This window comes from Amblyomma americanum, chromosome 1 (genome assembly GCF_052857255.1).
Source record: "Amblyomma americanum isolate KBUSLIRL-KWMA chromosome 1, ASM5285725v1, whole genome shotgun sequence".
Classification (NCBI taxonomy): Eukaryota; Metazoa; Arthropoda; class Arachnida; order Ixodida; family Ixodidae; genus Amblyomma; species Amblyomma americanum.
Window position 1 is genome coordinate 43,935,729 of NC_135497.1, and position 23,200 is coordinate 43,958,928.

General features: G+C 46.8%; 1 protein-coding gene and 1 long non-coding RNA gene across 2 annotated transcripts in view; one reads left to right on the forward strand and one right to left on the reverse strand.

The window, feature by feature from the left end:
- Positions 1-19,014, reverse strand: part of LOC144132527 (uncharacterized) — a 44,983-nt gene extending 25,969 nt beyond the window's left edge. Inside the window, exons 1-4 of the mRNA XM_077665007.1 lie at positions 18,919-19,014; positions 17,631-17,654; positions 14,752-14,907; positions 926-1,057 (exon numbers count right to left, since the gene is read on the reverse strand). Coding sequence (XP_077521133.1) covers positions 926-1,057; positions 14,752-14,907; positions 17,631-17,654; positions 18,919-18,938 — 332 coding nt within the window. The 5' untranslated portion in view covers positions 18,939-19,014. The remainder of the gene's footprint in view (positions 1-925; positions 1,058-14,751; positions 14,908-17,630; positions 17,655-18,918) is intronic.
- A 1,211-nt stretch (positions 19,015-20,225) lies between these two features.
- Positions 20,226-22,939, forward strand: LOC144132535 (uncharacterized). Its single transcript, XR_013314842.1, has 2 exons — positions 20,226-20,871; positions 21,578-22,939. It is a non-coding gene; the product is annotated as an uncharacterized LOC144132535 (long non-coding RNA).
- Positions 22,940-23,200: the final 261 nt, after the last annotated feature.

A 23,200-nucleotide genomic window follows, 5' to 3' on the forward strand; every position in this document is an offset into this window, starting at 1 on the left:
GGCGGAACACAGTAGTGGTGGAGCTCCACAGTACCGCACATGAAGTATGGGGGAGGCACAGCCCTTACAATTTTGGAGCAGTTCTGCTTCAATACTACCAGCAGTATGTGCACAATAAGCATTGATGTTAACGTGAAAAACAATCATCACCAAGCTGTTCTGGTCTCAAAATCAGGCAACCACTGCCCAGTCTCACCAAACAATTTTACCAAGATGCAAGCAGTTCTTAACTTTTTCTGGTCAGTCGGGTAAGTTCGAATTAAAGAGGTTTTGCTGAATTCACTTTAGCAACCAAACATTGGAATTTGCTGGCCTCCAGTTAATATTTCTCCATAAGGAATAAAAAGTAACAATAACAATAACCAAATAACAATCATATTCAATGCATGTTCAAATATTCGCGCACCACTTTAAAAAAATGCTACATAAACCGAAGCAACAGTGGCTACAAAGACAGGTGTGAAAAGCATGGCGCACCCCCTTAATGCATTAGGCAGTGAGGGTTCAATGAATAAAAATAAATAACAAAAACTGCCTCTAATCGTCAAGCATAACAATCAAAACAGTTTTCTTAACAGAGCAGCTTCAGAGACTCATGTAGCGTCTGACACTGCAGCTGGTCGAGTGGCCAGTGTGCAATGATTCTCTCCCCCGCACACGTGCATACACACATTTTGCTATCAAATGCTGCGTACATTTTAGTAATTTGACATTGTGAGAATCTGTGGCTCCAAGCTTTCGGAAGTAAAGGCCACAGAAACTGCTAGTGCGCAAACTACTCGAGAGTTTGAGAGAAACTGCACTGCAGATGACCTAATAGCACAGTGGCCGAGCCTCCACTGCTTAGCAGCTTGCGCAAAGCAGGCCCCTTTGAACAGCCAACTGTTGATAAGGCAGACATGCAGATCAGGCGGAGCGCACTCACTTGCCCATGTACTCTTGGGCAAGGCTGACATGCTTGTACACCTCCCACACGGTACTCCACTCAGGAGTGTAGCCAGGCCGACGCTGGAAGCGATATGGGTGCTGCTTGTCCAGGTACTCGTTGATGCAGCCACTGCAGCAGGGCATGAAGAGAGGTGACAGACACACACTACTTGGAGCTTAGAGCCCCAAGGAACGCAACGCGTCCCAGCCTCACCACTTTCTCGGTTTGAAAAACAAAACAAAGTGTATAATTTGCACCAGGCAGCAAATACCTGAGGCCCACCTTTTCTTTGCCTCAAGTGACAGACACACACAGGAATTAGCCATGAGTGAGTGCAGTATGGCATGGTCTCCACGGCCCTGTCCACAACTCTTTAGTTCGCATTTTGATGCCAAACAGCTGAACAAACCTCATGAAACACTTTAGAAGCAACAGTGCTTCTGCAGAGGACGTGAACAAAAATGGCACTGACTGGAAACTGACTCAAAATTACACAGGTAGCACACCACTTTTCTGAGCAGACTTCTAGCAACAGTGATGCGACAAAAAAGTAGTTACTGTGCATTGCCACTTATAAGTCGACGCATACCCCCTCCCCACCGCCGCACTCCGTTATGCAGTTACCCGCAAGATGGTATAACGGTGCACACGCAGCTCTTAGCAATACATGCACAAAGACGCAATCATTAAGCCAGCACTTGAAGGCAAATGCAGATCGAAGGCGATAAAATGGCACCCTCGAGTGTGGCTTGGCTGACTAGCTGCAGGCCGAACAGCCAATGGTCCTGTAGTTTTGGATTCCTGCTCGACGCATGTACAACACAGCGGCAACATGTAAGTGAACACAGGAAAGGGAACATAGTGCTTCGTGAAGTGTAGTGGCCAATGCAATCACGTGTTCCCTTTATATTGGCAGACCTTGTACATGGCCGCCCACTTCCAGCTTGAACACAACTCCGTTCTAGCTCCGTGTCACCAGCACACCGCGAAGCACTTGAGGAAGCTACTGAGCAGGAGCGGCGAGAGCCATAGGCAGGTCCTCCGGCGCGTCGTCTGCTACAGCACGCTTACACCGCCAAATTGCACCCACTTTGTTTTGAAGACCTTGTTTTCTCTGGGCATGCAAATCACCGATGGGATTGGCATTTACAAAAGAAGTAGTGGCACACAACTGCTAAGATGCCCAGAATCCTAGTCTCGTTCATGGTTGACAGTTCTTAGTGGGCGACCGGTCATCGCCGTAACTGCATGCTGCAAATGAAGTTCGACTGAATATACGCATCTCTATTGGCAGGCAGCATTAAAAAGAAAACTTCATTTCGCACCAAAATGCCGGTGATGCAGCGGTTACACTCCCGGCAGGGAAAGACGAATCACCGAATAACAAAGGAAAAAATTCCGCTCGGGCTAGAACAATACAGCTGAATGCCCTAATCGCATTGCTTTCGGAGTGGAAATATGACAGCATGCGACGCTGCAGTGATGACTCATCTTCGTGCGCAGCGGTGAAAGCACTTCCAGCCTCACCTATCAGAAACTGTGATCAGTTGAGATTTTAAATGAAGCTTCTGATTAAAATTTATACACAGTCATTTGCATACGGTCTGCACATGAAAATAGTGGCCCCAGAAAGGCACGTGCACACTAAGGCTGTGGTGCTGGTAAGCCTCTGGCTGTACTTATAGATTGCGGTGAATATACACTGCCACCTAGTTCACTGTTCCAAGCAAAATTAACGAATCAAGGGAAGTCACCTGCACTGTATTGGCACTAACGAGATAATGCCATGTACTGACTTTGCAGTGCTGCACTTAGACCAAATGAAAGCACTCGTGAGCTGCCGATCATCCGGGCTGCCAACCACAAAGTGCTCATATGTATAAAATAGCGCAGCTAAGTAGCAGCGTCATGGTACCCAGCCTCAACTCATGTGAAAAGAGAAGCAAATTTTCCTATTGCTTCTGGTGAAAATCTTAACTAGTCCAAATGGTTTATGAAACAATTCCCAGTTGAATTCAGTTAGTTCCAACTAGGACCAATTCCATTCTCAACTCATTCCAGCTGGAACCAAATAGGAATAGTTCCAAAAACCAGTTAGGGCCTTCACTTCTGTTGTCCATTTAAAAATAAGCAGAAGCCATTGCTACCGAGGCTGTAGCATTAAGCCAGGTGCACATTGCACTCCTCGGCAGTTTTCTGCACATAATTATCTCAGAAACATCGATCCCACCGGCGGCTTGCGTGAGAAATGCAAATGCGATGTTCGCTTCGCCCAGAGGCAAGTGCAACGATGTGCTCTACCAAACGACGTGCCAAAGGACGTGCCTACAGCTCTCATCATGCCTGCGCAATAGGTCCCCAGGCAACAGCGAGAGAAGCGCTCCATGAGCACCCGTGGCTGGAAGCAAGTTCAAGCTGGAAGTGAACGACATGCATGCTCCACAGCTTATCGGAAGTTAGCTCTCTCACTGTTTACCATTCGTTTGAGAAAGCAGACTGCGAGCATGAGAGAGCCATAGCGCAATTCGAATTTTCTTTAGTAGAACCAATTTACATGCAAATTAACCATTGTTTTTTTTTACGCACAGAGCTCCATGCATACTGTAGGAGCAGGCACTGGCATGGAGCACGTACTACCTGCGGCTTCGGATGCCACATATACGCCTGCTCTGCATATAGGTAGGCCTCCAACTTCAGACGGTCGCTTTTGTAAAATATGTAGGGGGACACTTAAGCTCTGCCTTAAGGGCATGTTATTTGCTACTTTCTTAATTAGTACCTCTTAAAAACACTAATTAATTATCACACATTAATAAGTAACTATATAAACATGTGATACATCACAAGACACAAAGGTTCTCCTTTTAATCAAGTCGAACAAACGTGCCTCAACGACCTAGGGGTAATGTGCAACTCTCAACACAAGGGTTATTGATTTACAGCCTTACATGTAATACTGAAATTTCAATCATGTTACAAACTTATAGTCCCAATTAAACTCTAGTTTTAACCATTTTCATTCTACAGCTCAATGTGTGACATTACAACCCTCTCAACCAATCCTGAATCAATGTGACCGTCCGCTCTAACGCCATCGCATTAAAAAAGGCCCACTTTTGGCAATATGTGATAGTGCAAATGCATGCACGCTACCTTTATGCATGCTCAAAAAGCAGATCTAAAAATAGTTAACTGCTTGGAGGTCCCATCTCGCTACTATCTTCAACTCGGTAGTGAAGGCCACAATCGTGGCAGGTTAATAATACTTGCGGCAAGCCTTGCCATCACTCACTATTGCATGCTGAGGCACTAGAGCTTGATTTGTCTCAAGCGCACCACAAGCATTGCTGCACAGCACAGAAACTAATCTATTTGAACACCTCCATGACAGCCACAAATGGCCAATGAGCCCATGAAGCAGCAAGAGAGTTCAGGAGACCTGCCAAAACACAAGTGGCACTGATATTAAAGGTCATTCTCACCTAAAAATGATCAACAGAAGCAACACACAATGCAGGCCAGTAATCAGGAAGGCAAAACACAGGAGTTGCTTTGGCGAACATGACATGATCCCATATGCTCTGTCCACGAAGCAATAGCAGTAGATGGAACCACAGCGAATGCCATAAGGTCACATGCTCGAGTGGCACCACTAGGGCCGCAAATACATAAAATGTGTACACTCCGGCAGAGCCCAAAGAAAATCTGGCATGGTCATTCCAAAATATAATTGACATCATTACACTTGCTATCAACATATCCAAGAAAAGTTACAGATCAAGTGAATTTAAAGGTGTTCTTTGCTAATGCCTGGGTTCTAAGACAAGTAAAAAAATAAGATGTTAAGTGTCATAGTGGTTGGAAGGATACGATGCCCTCAGGACTTCATGCTTAGTTGCATTCAATGAATTAATAAGAGATCAATGCAAGAACTAAATTGTCAACATCATGCTGTAGCAGAGAAGCATTCTGATAACTAGTGCTTTAATCTCAATCCTCAACAAAGATTAGATGAACTAATGCTAATTCCAGCAGGTACATCATGAAGCCCAATTCAACTAAAGTTTGCTTTGGTTAGAATACCTCTTAATGTGGTGGGTATGACATGAAAGTAATCATGACAAAGTTCCACGCTTGTTAGAAAACTAGTACTGTTGTTACGAGTTATTTTAACTCAGTTATTTTAACTCATATTTCAACAGTCACTGAACACAGGCACAATACCTGAATAGAAAATTGGGAAGATCGTTCCACTTCATAAACCTGGGAGCAAGACTTCTGCTGCTAATTATCACCCCATATCTATCACTAATACTACATGTTGCAAACTGCTTGAGTATAGCATATTTACTACATTTGTCAACTTTTTCGAGAGCAATTTGTTTTTCTCGTCTGTACAATCTGCAAATTATATTCATGTGATACTCAACTAATTTCTTTCACAAATAGCTTACACCATCTACTCGACAGGTCATCAGTTGCTGATTGCATTTTTTTAGACTTCTCAGAAGCATTTGATAAAGTTTGCCATTATTTGCTTCTTCATAAATTATGTCACCTAAATACTGACAATAACTTGTTCAAATGAATTGAATGCTTTCTTATTAATCGCTCACAATTTGTCGCTGCTAAGGTTAAAACTGCCCTTTCGTTAATGTACTTTCTGGCGTTTTACAGGGTTCTGTTCTAGGACCACTACTTTTCCTAATTGTTATAAGTGATCTTCCTGCTTATGTGTCATCTAATGTACAGGTGCGGCCAAAATATTGCGGAGCATGTCTCGGCGTTTCAAATTTCTCTCACGTGTTCCGTAGAGGAGATATGATTGTGCCTTCTGTTCATACGCAAACGCGCCTGTGGTGTATGCTAAGCTGTGTAAGAAGTACCTCGTAATTTGCGTTAGGTAAGGTGTGGGGAGAGTGTGAATCACCGATGCGTGCTCCGTAATATTATGGCCGGGACTTTACATTTATTTGCCAACGACTGATTTTTCATGAGATTAAAAACAATAATGATATTAACATCTTAAAGCACGACCTTATGGCTATAGTTAATTGGTGCAACCAGTAGCTAATGGAACTAAACTTGAACAAATGTAAGGTCATGCGTATATCTCATACTGCTAATGAGTCTCCCATATTCTATCTGAATGACACTGCACTTCAAAGCACCAAATCTTATAAATACCTAGGCATTCACATTATACCTAACCTAACTTGGAGACTTCACATTGATTACACAATCAGTAACGCTAACAAAACTTCAGGCTGCCTGCAACGTAATTTTTCTTGTGCAGTCTTCTTTGAAATCAGTTCTTTATAAAACATTAATACGTCCCAAGCTAGAATACTCGACAGCAATCTGGGATACTAGCCGTGAAAACTGAATTACTTCGCTTGAACGTTTTAAGTGCAGCAGAAATGAAAGCTGACCTGAGTCTTCAATCATTGGCATCACTACAGAAGATTTGTAGGCTAACCGTTTCACAAGTTATATTGTCCTTCCAGCACACACAATAATTTCTTTCATAGGTCCTATTACATATCACATTGCACTTGTCATCCCCACAGAACTGCAATCCCCTTATGCAAAAGTTTCTTATTCTCATTTGTTCCCCATACTTCTGAAGAATACAACAATCTCCCTGATGAAATTGTATCTATTAGACAAAAAAAACTCAAAGTTTTGGCTAACATTGTATAAACTCTGAAAGTTCTATTCTGCACTAATGAATTTATTGTCTTAGCTAACATTGTATAATGCTGTGAATCTTTGCACTGTTTGTTCATTCTTCACAGCTGCTGGTACGCTGCTTTATTGCTTTGTTTGCGAAGCAAAATGCGACTAGATTTATCTCGATTGATCGCACCCAGGCAAGCTGATTCTACATTGTTCCAGAATGTTCTAGTAGCTTTGCACGCTTTATCTCGAAAGTTCGTTAATGGTTTGGTTTATGAGAATTTAGTGTCCTAAAGAGATTCAGGCTATGACGGATGCCGTAGCAAAGGACTCCGGAAATTTCGACCACCTGGAGTTCTTTAATCTGCACTGACAACGCACAGCACACGGGCCTTTAGAATTTCACCTTCATCGAAATTCCAATGCTGCGGCTGGGATCGAACCCGCGTCTTTCGGATGAGCTGCCAAGCATAACCACTCGTTCGCTATCAGGTTTAAATTGAGCACGGCCAAGAGCGGCGGGCATTCTGTTCGACGGCTGCCGAGCACGCTTGTTGCTATGCCGCCGCCATGTGATTCAGTCCATTGTGGGTGCAAGTCGGCCCAAATAAAGAGTTTTGTTTAGCCTTTCTGCTCTCTGGACTGCAGTCACCACTTCATGACATTTGGTGGAGGCGCTGGGTAGCCTTCCATGTACCGGACACCCCCTTCAAGTCATGACGCCAGCCCTCTGCGCTTCGCACCAGAGGATGAGCCACCAGCTCACAGAGCCAGCTGATGTCTCCAGGGAGAGCAGCCTCAGTTCGAAACCATGCTGGACTGCACCAGACAGCGAAAAGACTCTGCTACGAGCACCGCAACCTCGCCAAAGATGTCGATGCTGATGATATTGCAACAGCCGCGGGTGTCGCCAAATTTCAATGGATCCCTAGGCGAGGACATACCTATCCTGCGACCTTCGCTGTGCTAAGGCAATGTTCCCATGAAGTGATCTTGGGCATGGCCTTCCTTTATGAGCATCAATACGTACAAGGTATGAAAACAAAGAGTTGTCCCTAACAACATAGGAGCTGTTCAAGAAAAGACCTTTGAAGGTGCTCACCAGTGTTGTGAGAACAGAAAGAGCCGAACGACTCCTCGAGTCCAGGATCTAGCTTCCGAATGAGTTTGTCCGCGATTGCATCAAAGAGATGAAGCGCCTCTTTCACCGCGCCGACCACGAGAGACCAAGAAAAAGAGAGATCAGTTTTTAATGCGCAGCGTAAAAGAACAACTCTCTGGCAGCCTTGTCCGCCAGCCGCCAAAAACAGTCGATGAATTCCTACACAATAGAGAAGACCCCTGACGCCCGGACTCAGCAGTACAACCCCTCTCTCTGTCTGTGCAATCCATCCAGACACGACCACCACCACCAGCGATAAATTGCGGGAAGTTATCCATAAAATCGTCCGCGAGGAGCTACAACGACTGCTGCCATCTTCTGCACAGCCACAAGCAGCCATTCTGATGGATGTGGTGCGGGAACAAGCGCAACAGACACTTGAAACCCCAGCGGCCACAGAACCCAAGGCCATGACCTACGCCGCTGCAGTACGCCCAGCTTACGGACGATGCTTAAGCCTCAGGAAATGTGATGCCTGGAGGACTTCCGACAACCAACCGTTGTGCTTCCATTGTGGTGAGGCCGGCCGTATTCGTCACTGCCCGTACCGACGTATCTGTCTTCGTGAATTTTCTGCTGATGCACCATGACCACACTCCAGCCAACATCCACAGCAAATCGATGAGTACCTGCATCGAGAGGAGTACTCGACGAACCGCCTTTCACGCTCACCATCGCCGTCAGCCTCATGTTTTGCGTCGACACGCCGCTGCTACGCAGCCGCGGTACGAGGAAGGACTCCTAGCCCAAGTAGGGGGAACTATAGACAGCAACTTCTGGAGGTGAGGTTGCTCTCGAGTGAAACACCGAAGATCCTCCAAGAACCATGCCACATGAAGACACCGTCCCGGGCACGCCGATGCCGCATACAATGACAACCTCGACCACAACGTGAACCGCCTTCAAAATGACGCTGATACCGAGAAAAGCTTCGACGACACATTCTACCCAAGATTCCCATATCCGAAAGAGCCGTGACCTGATGCCCACGATGACATGCAATGCAAGAGCCAGGACATTCGACTTAGAAGAAGTTATTGACGGCTGGAAATTTACCATTCTAGTCAACACAGGAGCCAATTACTCGGTGATTAACAGAACATTCGCTGTGCAGCTGAGGAAAGTAATGACAGTTTGAAATGGCCCACAAATTTGCACAGCAGGGGGTCACCTCATTTTACCATCAGCACGATACACAGTGCGAGTGACTGTCAAAGGACATACCTATTCTGCGACCTTCGTTGTGCTAAGGCAATGTTCCCATCTTGGGCATGGACTTCCTTTATGAGCATCAGGCGATGGTCGACCTGAGATCCAAGCTGATCACGCTTTCGACAGAAAAGGCTATCCCTTCGATGAGAACTCTGGAAAATCACGCTCCCCAGAGTGTCCTGGAGGAAGAAGTAAGCGTCCCACCCCGTTCAAGCGTTATCGTGACCGTAGGTGCCACGAAAGCCACTAACGCTGAAGCCATCATCAAGGGGAACATGCAGTTGCTTCTAGACCGAGGAATCAGCATCGCAAGAGGCATCGCACATTTCCGCAATGGCTAGGCCGAAGTACTGCTGACTAACTTCAACGAAGAATACCGGCACATTAAAAGAGCAACTACGATTGCTTTCTTTGACGAAATATACGACGTATGAGACTCCTTCGCCCTCTCCGCAGAAGATTCGCCTGACCAAGAGAACTCGCCCACTTTCGACGTCAACCAAGCCCTGCCCCCGAACAGACAAGACCAGATCCGCAATCTGCTTCGAAGCTACAGCGAGTGTTTTTCATCATCACCAAAAATCCGACAAACGTCAATTGCCAAGCATCGCACTTCTCCATCAAAGCCCCTACCGTGTGTCGCCGTGAGAACGACAAGCCACCTGGAACCAAGTGGCAGAAATGCTTTGCGGCGATGTCCTGCAGCCTTCAAACAGCCCATGGGCGGCACCGGTTGTTCTAGTGAGAAAGAAAGACGGCACACTTCGATTCTGCGTTGATTATCGCCGCTTGAACAACATAACAAAGGACGTCCATCCCCTCCCCCGCGTCGACGACACACTGGATGGGCTCTGCAACGCCAAGTATTTCTCTTCGATGGACCTCAAGAGCGGTTACTGGCAAATCCAGGTCGATGAAAAAGATTGAGAGAAGACTGCATTCATCACTCCGGATGGCCTCTAGGAGTTCAAGATGTCATTTGGTCTGTGTTCCACACCAGCGACTTTTCAGCGAGTAATGGATACAATGCTTGCAGGCCTAAAGTGTCAAATTTGTCTGGTATATTTAGATGACGTAGTTGTCATCAACACGATCTTTGAAGAGCAACTCAAAAAGGCTTCGAACAGTACTAGACACCATCAAGTAGTCTGGCCTAGCCTTGAAATCAGAGAAGTGCCACTTTGCCTATGAAGAGCTTGCTGCTTCTAGGCCACATCGTTGCCAAAGAGGGAGTACCTCGAGACCTGCAGAAAACAGCTGCTATTGAACAGTTTTCACCGCCGGCCGATAAGAAAGCAGTGCGCAGATTTCTCGGACTGTACGCATATTACTGACGATTTGTGAAAAACGTTTCACGCATCGCTGAGCCCCTGACCCAACTGATGAAGGCAGACGTGCCATTTAAATGGGAAGTGCCACAAGCAGAAGCCTTCAAAGAACTTCAGCGTTGTTAACAGTCCCCACCGATCCTCGCGCATTCTGATGAAAACGCTGATACTGAAGTTCATACCGATGCAGCGTGGGCCTAGGCGCCGTCCTTGTTCAAAAAAGCGATGGGCTGGAGAAAGTCATCGCATATGCTAGCCGTATCCTTCCCAAGGCCGAGGCTAACTATTTGACAACTGAGAAGGAGTGCCATGCCATCATTTGGGCAGCGTCGAAATTCCACACCTACCTGTACAGATGACCGTTCAAGGTGGTCAGCGATCACCACGCACTGTGCTTGCTTGCCAATTTGAAGGACCCCTCTGGCCACCTTGCTCGCTGGAGTCTGCACCTCCAAGAGTTTGACGTCACCGTCGTTTACATGTCCGGATGCAAGCACTCTGACGGCGATTGCCTCTCACAAGCCCCTGTAGATGCACCGCTGCCAGACGACGATGAGGATGCCTTCCTGGGACCCATCAGCCTCAGCTCTTTTGCATAGCAGCAATACTCAGACCCCGACCTAAAATGCCTCATCGAGTACTTGGAAGGCAAGGTTTCTTCCCCCCGCCTCTTTCAAGCGAGGACTGTCTTCCTTCTGTGTACAGAATGATGTCCTCGTGAAGAACTTCGCAGCGAACAAAAGAGCCTACCTCCTTGCACCTGCTTGCAGTTCTTCAAGCTTCACACAACGAGCCGACAAATGGACATCTCGAGTTTTCTCGCACTCTCTGCTGCATTCAGGACAAGTATTACTGGCCCCGACTGTCTGCTGATGCCGCACATTATGTGAAAACCTGCCGAGATTGTCAGCGACGAAAGACACCTCCCACCCAACCAGCAGGATTTCTGAACCCCATTGAACCCCCCTCAAGGCTCTTTCAGCAGACTGGCAAGGACTTAATTGGACCTTTCCCAAAGTCAACGTTTGGCAATAAGTGGGCCATCATAGCAACAGACTACATGAGCCCCTACGCCGAGGCAAAAGCCCTACGAACGGAACAGCAGCAGAAGTCACCAAATTTTTCGAGGAGTGCATTTTTCTGCGACACGGCACCCTCGATGTGCTTATCACGGACAGAGGAACAGCCTTCGTGGTGGAGCTGACGTAAGCCACCCTGCGTTACAGCCAAACCAGAGACCAAAGGACAACTGCGCACTGTCCGCAGGCCAACGGAATGACCGAGCGAGCGCCTGAACAAAACCATCGCCGATATGCTCGACATGTATGTCGATGCCGAACACACGACCTGGGACGCCAACCTGCCTTACGTCTCCGCCTACAACACCACAGTGCAGGAGACCACCCAGATGACACCTTTTAGGTTCGTCCATGGCAGGGAGGCCACGACCACACTAGACGCCTTGCTGCCCAACGTTACCGGAGAAGAGACCATCGACGTCACTGCATACCTTCAATGCACAGATGAAGCTCGAAGACTTGCCCGATTACGGATCGAAGACGAGCAGCGGACAGATGCCAGACGCTACAAGCTACGAAGATGAAACGCGGAATACAAGCCAGGAGACCAAGTCTGGGTTTGGACGCCCATTCGCCGCCGTGGATTGAGTGAAAAGCTTTTGCGCCGCTATTTCGGCCCGTACAAGGTTCTTTATTGGGTAGGCGAACTGGATTATGAGTCATCCCTGACACAATGACTGCATCCCAGCGACACCACGTACGACCAGAAGTTGTCCATATCGTCTGTTTAAAGCCCTATTATGTGCGCTAAAGGACACTGTGCGTCCGCACTCAGTGTTTATTTTCACACGGTCCATTTTATTAGTTGCTAGTTGCCTCATTTGTTTTAATGCATCGGGTTGATCTTCTTTGAGAAGGGAGTAATGCCGCGAATCTTTGTAGTGTTTGTTCATTTTTCAAAGCTGCCAGCACGCCATATGGAAGGAACATGCTCTCAATGATGTCGATGTAAGACTGCCAGAAAAAGGGTCCATCGATTCTCATCAGAGGCCTGAGTGCTGTTCTCGATATGTGTGGCGTGTGGAAGCTGCCATGGCCTCCAAAGGGAACCAACATGAACCCCATTGAAAATGCGTGGGGCCTAATGAAAGCTAATCTGAGGCCCCACTTTGGGAATGCCACCGTAGACACACTGAGGGAAGCAATAAAAGGAGGATGACAAAGGCTGACGCAGATGTGGTGTCTGTTCCCTGTACGAATCGATGCCATGCCGTTTGGCATGGCTATCGGCTAAAAGTTCGGCTAAAAGCTATGGGAGTTCTGTTCAAGATTCCCGGCCGCCACCCGCAGAACCTCTCGAAAGGAGAAATGTCAGCTCTCCGAGACCTTTGCAGTGACCAAAACATTGTCATCTTCCCGGCAGACAAAGGAAGTGCTACAATGGTGCTGGACCGACAGGATTACGAGAAAAAGTCAAAACACCCCTCGACGGCACAGCTTATAAAAAATTAAGAAAGGATCCAACTTCAGACCAGAATGAACAAACTTTTAGCATCTACCTTCAAGCACCACCCGGAATCAAAACACCTCTACTTACGCTTGATCTGCTGGAAAGGCTCAGCCACTGGCCTTTTACGGACTGCCAAAAATTCATAAACCTGGCGTTCCGCTGCGCCCCATCGTCGACTTCACGACCTCAACGCTTAAGGCACTCTCGGCTTATCTCCACCGAGTCCTATCCCCCCTGACAGGCATCTCATCAACGCATGTGCGCAACTCCAGCCACTTCGTCGAACGTCTTTCCCACGTACAACTGAAAGCCGACTGTATAGTTTCATTCGACGTGGTCTCGCTCTTTACCAACGTTCCTGTGCCCTTTGCCGTTTCCACAGCGAAGCAAGCCCTCGAAGCGGACGTTGACCTAGGTACTAGGACGAGCCTGAACCCAGAAGAACTCTGCCGGCTTTTGGAGTTTTTCCTAAGCACCACAGCTTTTTCCTTCAAAGGAGAATTTTACAAGCACACCAGCGGCACTGCCATAGGCGCCGCGAGCTCGGTGACTGCTGTCAACCTGACAATGAAGGCCATTGAAGACGAAGCACTGATGTCGTTGCAAGAAAAACCAAAAGTTTTCATTCCTTACATTGATGACTGTTTCTGCATTCTGAAGACATCGCAGGTCGAAAATTTCCTTGCACACCTCAACTCAGTCGAGCCTTCTATTCAGTTCACAATAGAACGAGAAGTGAACAACAAATTGTTATTCCTGGACATCTTGATAAGAAGAAAAGGGGCAGATCTAAAGTTCAGTGCCTATAGGAAGCCAACCCATACCAGCCACTACCTAAATTTCAATTCCAACCACCGTACTAGCTATAAGGGATCTGTTGTCTCCTCTCTCCTGAGAAGAGCTAAGCCAATCTGCTCCTCCGAAGTGGAGAAAAAAGCAGAAGCCGCCGCTTTCGGCGACCTACAGAAGAGTGGCTACACACGTGGCTTTATTCAATGCGTGGGTCACCGTCAAGCTCAGAGGACAAGAGGATCAGCCAACAATGAAACAACGAAACGCGCACCCATTGTACTTCCATATGCGAGGGGAACCAGCGAGGCACTTGAATGCATTCTCAGAAAACATGGAATCTACGTAGCTCACAAACAAGCCTCGACAATAAGCAGTCTCTTACCCCGACCGAAAGACCGCTTTCCCCGAGAAAAACAACCAGGTGCCCTTTCAGAATCCTGTGCTCAAAGTGCCTGGCTTCATACATCAGCAAAACAAAAACCTCCACCAAAGAATCAGGCAACACAAAAATGATGTTCGTCTAATGAATTCAGAATCCTACCCCCTCGCCGAACACTGGATAAGCTCCGAGGAGGTGAGCGTCTTGGCCGTGGAGCCAAACCTGTTCAAGAGGCGACATGGGGAGTCGTGGCACATCCGGCTCACAAAGGTGGCGATGAATAGGACTCCAGGAACGGTCCCCTCCGCGTACGTTAGTGGGCTGCGCCACGTGCTAACAAAGGGAGAGAGAAGGCAGCAACCCGCTGCTGCTGGCACTCTTTAGTCACCCCTGATGAAGGGGCAGAGTTGGTCCCGAAACGTTGGGTAAAGTTAAAAATATTGGTTGACATTCGTTTTCTCTCAACTACCTTCCACAAAAGCACTTAAAAGCAGGCCCACCACCCCTGCAAAGGCAACGCACGCACTGCATGATACAGACTGTATGCAATGGTTCCAGAGCATGGCTATCAAGCCATTACAGCCCCTCCAGACTATTTCAGGCACTGCATATAAGTAAGCCCGAGATATGAGCTCAGAAGTAAGTCAACAGATGTTCACCATGTTTGAGTTAAGCAGCTAAGGCCAGCCTTGTCCCTTTAGTTAAGCATGGGACATAGTTGGCCACACAAAATACCACATACCAGAAGTCATTTATCAGTGGCCACAGTTCACCAAGAACGTCTTCCACTGGATGAGGATGAGGGCGGCGGAGCAACGGTCCATAGATGGCGCCTCCCTGGCCAAAACGCGGCCCAATGCCTGGGGCAGCAGCTCTGGGGCGATTCATCAGACCTGAACTGCAAGCAGGGTTCACAAGATTAACCTCAACCATCTATCTTCTCCATATTGAGCACCACCCAAAAGTCTCCACCAAAATGTGACTACATGCCTGGAGGGCTCCAGACAATTTTTGACCACCTGAGGTTCTTTAATGCACACTGGAACTGCAAAGCACACGGGGCATCTAGAATTTCACCTCCATCGAAGTGCAACCACCGATGCCAGGATCGAACCCACATCTTTTGGGTCAGCAACTCAGCATCATAACCACTGAGCCAGCATGGTGGTGGCTGCTTTGGGTTGTTAAACCCCGTAAAACCAAACCAATGCAGTTCATCGTTTATAGGGGCTTAACGTCCCAAAGCGACTCAGGCTATGAGGGACGTCATAGTGAAGGTCTGGAAATTTCGACCACCTGGGATTCTTTAATGTGCACTGGCATCGCACAGTACACGGGGCCTCTAGAATTTCGCCTCCATCGAAATCCCATCGCTGCGGCCGGGATTGAACCCACATCTTTTGGGTCAGCAGCCAAGTGCCATAACCAATTTATTTGGGTTGCTGGTTGAAATTATTTATCTCATAAGCATTTGTTCAAAACTAATGGAACATGTTATTTACTCTCACATCATCAAATTTCTAGTCTCCGTGAACGTTCTTCACCCAACCAACCTGATTTTTTACAGGCCTTTCCTGTGACTCCAAACTAGTCCTTTTTATAAATGACCTTAGCTCGCAACTTCACTTAAAAATTCCTGTTGCCACACTGTTCCTTAACTTTAAAAATCTTTCGATGAAGTACCGCACAAAAGACTATTAATAAAACTCTTGCATCTAAACCTTAATTATTTGGTAATGGAGTGGCTTCAGAATTTTTTGACTAACAGAGACCAATTCGTGTACTCCAACAAATCGTCATCCCGTCATTCTCCGGTTACTCCAGGTGTTCCTCAAGGCACAGTGCTCAGACCCTTGTTTTTTCTCATTTACATTAACGATCTTCCCTCTGTTACCTTTATTATCTGATTATTTGCTGACGGTTGCATAATTTACAGCTTGATTTGCTCTGACGCCGACACCCTTCAACAAGTTCTAACCCGAATCAAAACTTGGTGCAAACACTGGTTAAGGTTCCTTAATATTGCTAAAACATGTATAAGTTCTTTTCATTGCAGGTAACCTCGCATTCCCACTAAATGCATCCTTTTCGGCCCTGAAGTGCCTTCCGTTACCTGTAAGTATTTGGGCATTACTTTCACATATACCCTAACATGGTCTTCACACATCACGGACATCATTAATGACACAAACCTCACTCTTGGCTTTCTATGTCGCAATCTTCATTTTGCTACCCCTTCCACTCAATTATTAGCTTACCAAATTTTTGTCCTACCTAAATTAGAATTCGCTTCAGCAGTATGGTATCCTCTTTAGTCAAGCCTCTCACTACCCCTTGAAAAAATACAAATCATGCTATATGCTACTTTTACTGTGAATACTCACATTATATTAGTGTGCCTTCTTAAAATTCAGAGCCTCCTTATCTAATCTTGAGAATAAAAATATCTCAATTATGCCTCTTCCATAAATTTTATCATTCATTTTTAGGAGCATCAATCCTATCATCAGCATATCGTCTCTCCAGCCGCACTGACCACAAGAATGTGTACCCTGCAAGAACCACATCTCATTTCCCATCTTCTTTTGTCAAATCGCATCGTGATTGGAATGATCTGCCAACGTAAGCCATACACCTTACCAACCCCATCGAATTCAAGAAAAAGATCGAGGCCATCATCATGTAATCTGTCATGGACATCCCTCATCTAATACCCCATACCCAGGGCCCTTGAGGTAATAAATAAATAGATATATAAATAAATCCAAGTGAGTATGCATGAATGATGCAAGACAGAATGCTATTAACTAGAGTAATGCATCTTTAGAAAGCATTTAGAATTTTCCAGCCAATGCCATATGGCCTAAGATGATTGTGTTATACCCCTGTCACACAGACAGACTCATTAAGCTAATAGCCATCGAACCACATGGCAATTTTTAATTACCATTCAATTTGATAAGACTCAATGGGCCTTTGCAAATGGCCACTGGAATCAATGGCCATTGTAAGCAGCCACCATACTCGCCAAACACAAAAATACACAGGATATAAAAATTTGAAGCAAAGATGAAATAAACCCCATTAACTTGTTCAATAGTTCTTATACTAGAGACAAAATGACAGTTCTGCACACTGTCAGATATCTGGTTTATGGGGGTTTAATGCCAAAGCGACTCGGTCTATGAGGGACGCCATATTGAAGGGCTCAGGAAATTTGGACCACCTGGGGTTCTTTAACGTGCACTGACATTGCACGGCACACGGGCATCCAGAAAGTCGCCTCGATCAAAATCCGACCATTGCGGTCGGGATCGAACCCGCATCTTTCGGGTCAGCAGTCGAGTGATATAACCACTGTGCCATTGTGGCAGCCTTCTGTGAGATGTAAACACGGCGAGTTTTGGTAGCTTTGCCAGAAGAAAAACACATGCTCCTGAAATACAGTGTGCCGTACTGCCTGCCATCAGTCGGCCACCTTGGTTTGTGCATTGTGCAGCAGTGGAAATCTGAGTGAGTTTTTCTAAACTACATTCAATTGATATAGCACTTACTTCAGCATCTGTCCTTTGTTTACTTACGTCTTTGATAACTCCAAGTCTATATTTTTCTATAACTAACCTACTTTGCAGTTCCTGTGACCACCTGTGGGAAGGAAATTTCTTAATGAATATCACTTTTCATCTCCAAAATAGTAGAATACTTAAATGGCCTTCACAAGAATTCCACATGCATTGACTCAATAGGCACTGATTTTGCCTTTGCAAAACCAAACTCAACAAATGTCTGAAGAAAACAGTGAAGCACAATGATCCACTCAAATAGTAGATGTCTAAAAAACCTTAAAACTAGACTCTTGAAAGACCTGCACACAAGACATAAATGAAATGATGAAAAGCAAATTGTTAATTGTGGGGTTTGTCCTGAAGCAACACATTGGCTATGGGACACCGTAACAGAGAACTCCAGATTAATTTAGACCACCTGGGGTTCTTTAATGTGTGTTTTTGTATTTCGCCTCCATTGAAATACAGTCACCACAGACAGGATTTAGCCCGCAGCCTAGGGACCTGCAGTCAAGCACCAAAACCACTGAGCCACTGCAGCGGGTAAATGGCGAAATTTAACACAAAAACACCAGAATGCATAATGCAGTTTCAGCTTTAGAATGATTTACAACCCTGAATATTACCGTCAACCATGTGCAGAAAATGCCTGACGGCACGTGCCCCGTATCATACACATGCACAACTGACTTTCAGTGCTCACTAGTTCCTTCTGCTGTGAAATAATTCTGCACAAGTCACAAAAATCCAAGTACAGCAAATTAATCCACCAGAGGCACAGCTAAAGCTGAACAGGGCTAGTCATGGCCGGAAGATGCTTCCATTGTGCAGGGTCGCCTCACCACGGCACGATCGTGACTGCCGTTCTATGCCTACCGACAGGTTACCGACATGCTGCAAGCTTCCCTTTGCGAATGTCCCCCAGACAGCGCACGACCACACGTCCCCTTCTGGGGCGAACGCGACACCTCCGGTTCGTTCGAACGCCGATGGGCCACGCGGCGCAGCCTGGCGTGGAAGAGACGTGCAGAAGCAGATGCGCGACACACAACGCCGTTTGGCCCGGCGCAACCTGAGAACTCGAGACGCGCCCTCGAACAAGCGGTAGCGACCCATGCGCTCCAAGGCAGTGGTTCGGCGCGTTTTCAGCAACCGGAGGCGGCGGTAGTGCGCTGCCTTCTACACAGGGTCAGACGAGAGACGCTCTGGGGACAAGGCCTTCGATCGCGTCCCCCTTCACGGCGCGTCGTGATCGCGAACGGACAGGGAACTGCGAAAAAATGTCTTGTCTGGGCCTGCCCTGACCGAGACGCGTTCACAGATGCCGGCAGCAGATGACTGACCTGAATCGTACGTAGGCCATCGTGGAACTGAAGGTTAACTGAGGAAGCGCACGTACTAATGTAGCGGACGTCAGCGCCGAGCCAGCACAGTGCACGGAACGCGATGCACGAGCAATCTGCACACGGGTCGCAACACGCGGCCCGCCAATCACGCGCCGCGCGGCAGGGAAGAAAAAAAAATAATAATTGGTTTTTGGGGAAAGGAAATGGTGCAGTATCTGTCTCATATATCGTTGGACACGTGAACCCCGCCGTAAGGGAAGGGACAAAGGAGGGAGGAATAATAATAATAATTGGTTTTGGGGGAAAGGAAATGGCGCAGTATCTGCCTCATATATCGTTGGACACCTGAGCCGCGCCGTAAGGGAAGGGATAAAGGAGAGAATGAAAGAAGAAAGGAAGAAAGAGGTGCCGTAGTGGAGGGCTCCGGGATAATTTCGACCACCTGGGGACCTTTAACGTGCACCGCCATTGGACAGCACACGGGCGCCTTAGCATTTTTCCTCCATAAAAACGCAACCGCCGCGGTCGGGTTCGAACCCGGGAACTCCGGATCAGTAGATGAGCGCCCTAACCACTGAACCACCGCGGCGGGTGCGGCTTTCTGGATGGCTAGAAACCAGTCCCGAAAATAAATTCGGCCTTCAGTAGACGTCGCTTGCAGTCGTCTCAGAAATCAGACGGTTTGAAATGCGGGCTGCACACAACAGTGTAATCACATGCTGACACCCAATCCTTTCTCGCAATCGCCCCTATCCACCGCTCCCACGTAGCGCTGTGGGATGGTAGCTCATGAAATGAGACTCCGGGCTCCTTTCTTCGTTCGCTTGAGGTGCAGTTTGGGACGCAACAATAGCGCATAGTGCTTTATAAAGCAAAATTCTTTTCAATACGCACAATGAGCAAGTAAAAATGCGGCTGAAGTGCCAAAATACCTGAACAGTTGCAAGCAGCGAGCGGCAGCAGTCAGCAGACGTGTTAAACAGTTCTTCTGCTAATAGGTCTGCCAACGTATTTTTCTCAAAAGATTTAAACTTCATTTAAGGAGGGATTAAGTAGCATATGAGAGAGAAAAATATATTTATTTGCGACTTTTTACTTTCAGCTCTGCGTGCTTTTGCTTTCGTTTGCTTAAACAGTCGAAAACGCGCGGAAGGCGCCGTCTGGCTCACAGACGTCGTCTGCTACAGCGCGGGCGCGCCACGACCGCACGGTGATGTGCGCATGCGGGCATATGTTGAAAGCGGCCGCCACAAGGATCGCTACCTACTACCTCAAGTGGAACGGAAGAAAAAGAGAAAGGTAAGGGCAGCAGGTTTTTGGCGCACACGGCAGGCATCTTCCTAGAGGAGGCGATGCGCTGGCCGCCGCGTTTACCTTTCACTTTTGAGAAAATGGCGTCAAGCACAGCGGCCGCAGCCACCTCTCCTGTACGCATTTTCTCGAAGGTTCGTACATCCAAGCTGTCAAGGCACGCCAAGCAAGTAATTGCAAATGTGTAATCCCGTACCCGTTTTCCGGAGAAGTCAGTTCGGGAAGCACTGCGTGCTGCGAGCGAGGATACCGGAGTATCTCCCCGCGTACCGTTGCCAAAATCAAGGCGGCGCGTCTGTGTGGGCCTTTGGCGTCTCCGAAGAAAAGACCTCGCGACGTGAAGATTTCAAGCTCGCGAACAGTCAAGAATGACAGCTTCACAGTCCATGCCATCAGTCTGAAAGTGCACAGTATGTACGCGAAGAGGGAAGTCCCAAAACTGGACAGTTTGACAAAGGCTGTCAATGAGGACGACGACCTGCCGAACTTCAAGAAAACGACGTTGTGGAGTTTGATGAAGGACGTCGCATTCACATTTGAAAAAAAGAACACGGAACCTTGCACTGATCGAGCGAAGTGACATCATTGCCTGGCGTCACAGGTACTACTTGCGGGCGATGAAGGAATTCCGAAGACAGGGCAAGCACGAGTCGTTCCTTGCTTATTTTCTTACGCAGCACGTTTAGACTGGCTTCATATAGAGCTCGAAGTTAGCGTTGCAACCTCGTAGTCGTAACAGTGTGCGTTGCTTCAGAATAACGCATTTAAAGGAAATCGTCTTGACCACGTTGCTGTTGCCGACCTTTTCGTAGAGGTGACGTTTCACGGCCAGTTTTGCGCTACGTTTGGGTGAGGCACGTGTCTGCATGGGTCAGATTTAATCGCTAAATCTCAATTGGTGCGGCAAGCAAAAACAACAAAACTTCCAAAAATGTCGTAGCATTGCAATGGGTAGTGCCATCTCGTCGTCACCGTAGGAGCGAATGAACACCCACTGTACGCTGCCCATTGCTCCGGTGGTGCGAGTTACTGGCGCTACTGCTGCGAACGTTGGCAACTTTTGTCTCAAGTGAAGAGATTTCAAATGTTGCCGAATTAGCCAAGCACCCCATGCAAACATACAGTGAATATAAACTGGCTACAAAATGCTGCCTGGCCCTCGAAATATAAACCCGAACAAGGGAGCAATAAAGCCGAGATAATTCTTTTTCTCGATTGTCTTTGTGCGGCTGTTTGTGAGACAGTGGTAAGCACTGTGTTTCAATGTGTTGCCTACTTACATGCTGCGCTGTGTTTGTTTACTCAGAAGCATTAACTCGTGCGCTCCGTTGCTTTGCATTTAAAGGTGCATATCATCTACCTAGATGAAACCAGGGTCAACGCAAGGCACACAAAAGAATACGTCTGGCAGGACAAGACTGTGAATTCATCTCAGGATGCCTTCCTGAAAGGTTTAACAACGGGATTGGCTGCGCCTTCGGGCAAAGGGGCCCGTTTGATCCTCGTACATGCTGGGAGCAGTACAACAGGATTCGTGCAAGATGCTGCTGACCTCTTCAGAGCAAAAAAGGCACTTGTTTGACTTCGAATGGATGTGTAATAGACATGCTACTGAGAAGAGAGAGATGACTCATCAGCATGCTGTGATCAACTTTGTGCGTGTGTGGGTGGAAAGGAGAAAATATGCGTGCATGTGGGTGTGCGTGTTGATCAGTCTACCGAGGAAAGAGAGAGGACTCATCGGCATGCTGTGATCACTCCTGTGTGTGCATGTGTGTAAAAGCACATGCTCATTAGCTTTGAATTGTATCAGGCAGTAACTTGAAGGACGTGCTGGTGGGGGCGAAGGAGCAGGTGGTGGTGTTGGTGGTCGTGTTAATAGTGTCTGTATAGAAGTAGAATTTGTAAGGAAGTGCAAATAGTACCTTTTCCAATTAGAGTATGAATAGTGTTACATGTTGTCAATGTGTACAGTTTTTGGGAGATTCATTGCAGAAAAATACAGTGGAGCTTAATCAAGCGTTGTGTCAATTATTCGAAGAGTATCTGAAAATCTGAGAGCAAATTCAATTCGTTTAAAATAATTTCGAGCGTGTACTGTTTTATTCATTTGACTAATTGAACAGGAATTTATTCAAATTGCAGTCCAAAAATTTCGAACATTCACACACCCCTAAGAATGGGCCTCATTTTGTGTGTGGGGGTTGGAAATGGTATGTATCGGTGTCTGATCGTCATGTCCTGAAAAGGGAGTCCTGGTTTGGTGTTGTCTTGCGTTACTGTCAATCTCTAGTCGTTTTGACATGTTATGCAAAGATGCAGTGCCAGTGTTGAGGTAGCCAGTACTGTATGTTTTGTCCTTAGTTTTTGGGCTTGTGAATGATTTCAAGCTGGCTCTTGCTCAGCTCAGTGTGAATTTGTTTGTTTCGAGTCAGCTCTTTGTTAGTGCATGTCCCAGGAATTTGATTTTGTTGACTGAAAATGCACTGCTTTTTGAACCCTGTCCAAACATTGGTCAGGTTCTCGTTGTATGAAATAATGTTGTTCGATGGCCTGGATATTTTTTTTTTCAATTTTGGAGCACTTGACTGATTGTGTTTTGGTGTACCTCCACTGCATGTGTCCTTTGATTTGTATGCTCTCCGATCCATGCCACTAGCTGTTTCCAAAATAAACCATTTCTCGCAAACACTGTGGGGTCAACATTCTTTATTGTCCTGTCTCATTGATTGATTGCTCTTTAGAAATATTTATTCATAGCGTTGTACAACTTCTACTGAATTCTTACTTGGCGCTCCCACAGCTCGGAACTCTTTTTTCCTGGCTGCATGAAAATCCTGCCTGAGCAGCTTCTGCTCTTCTAGGAGAGCAGAGAAATCGAGACAAGCTGACTTGCCTCTGTATTGCCTTCATATACATTTCTGCACAACAACAAATCTGTAACTCTTGAGGCAGTACTATTTTCTGT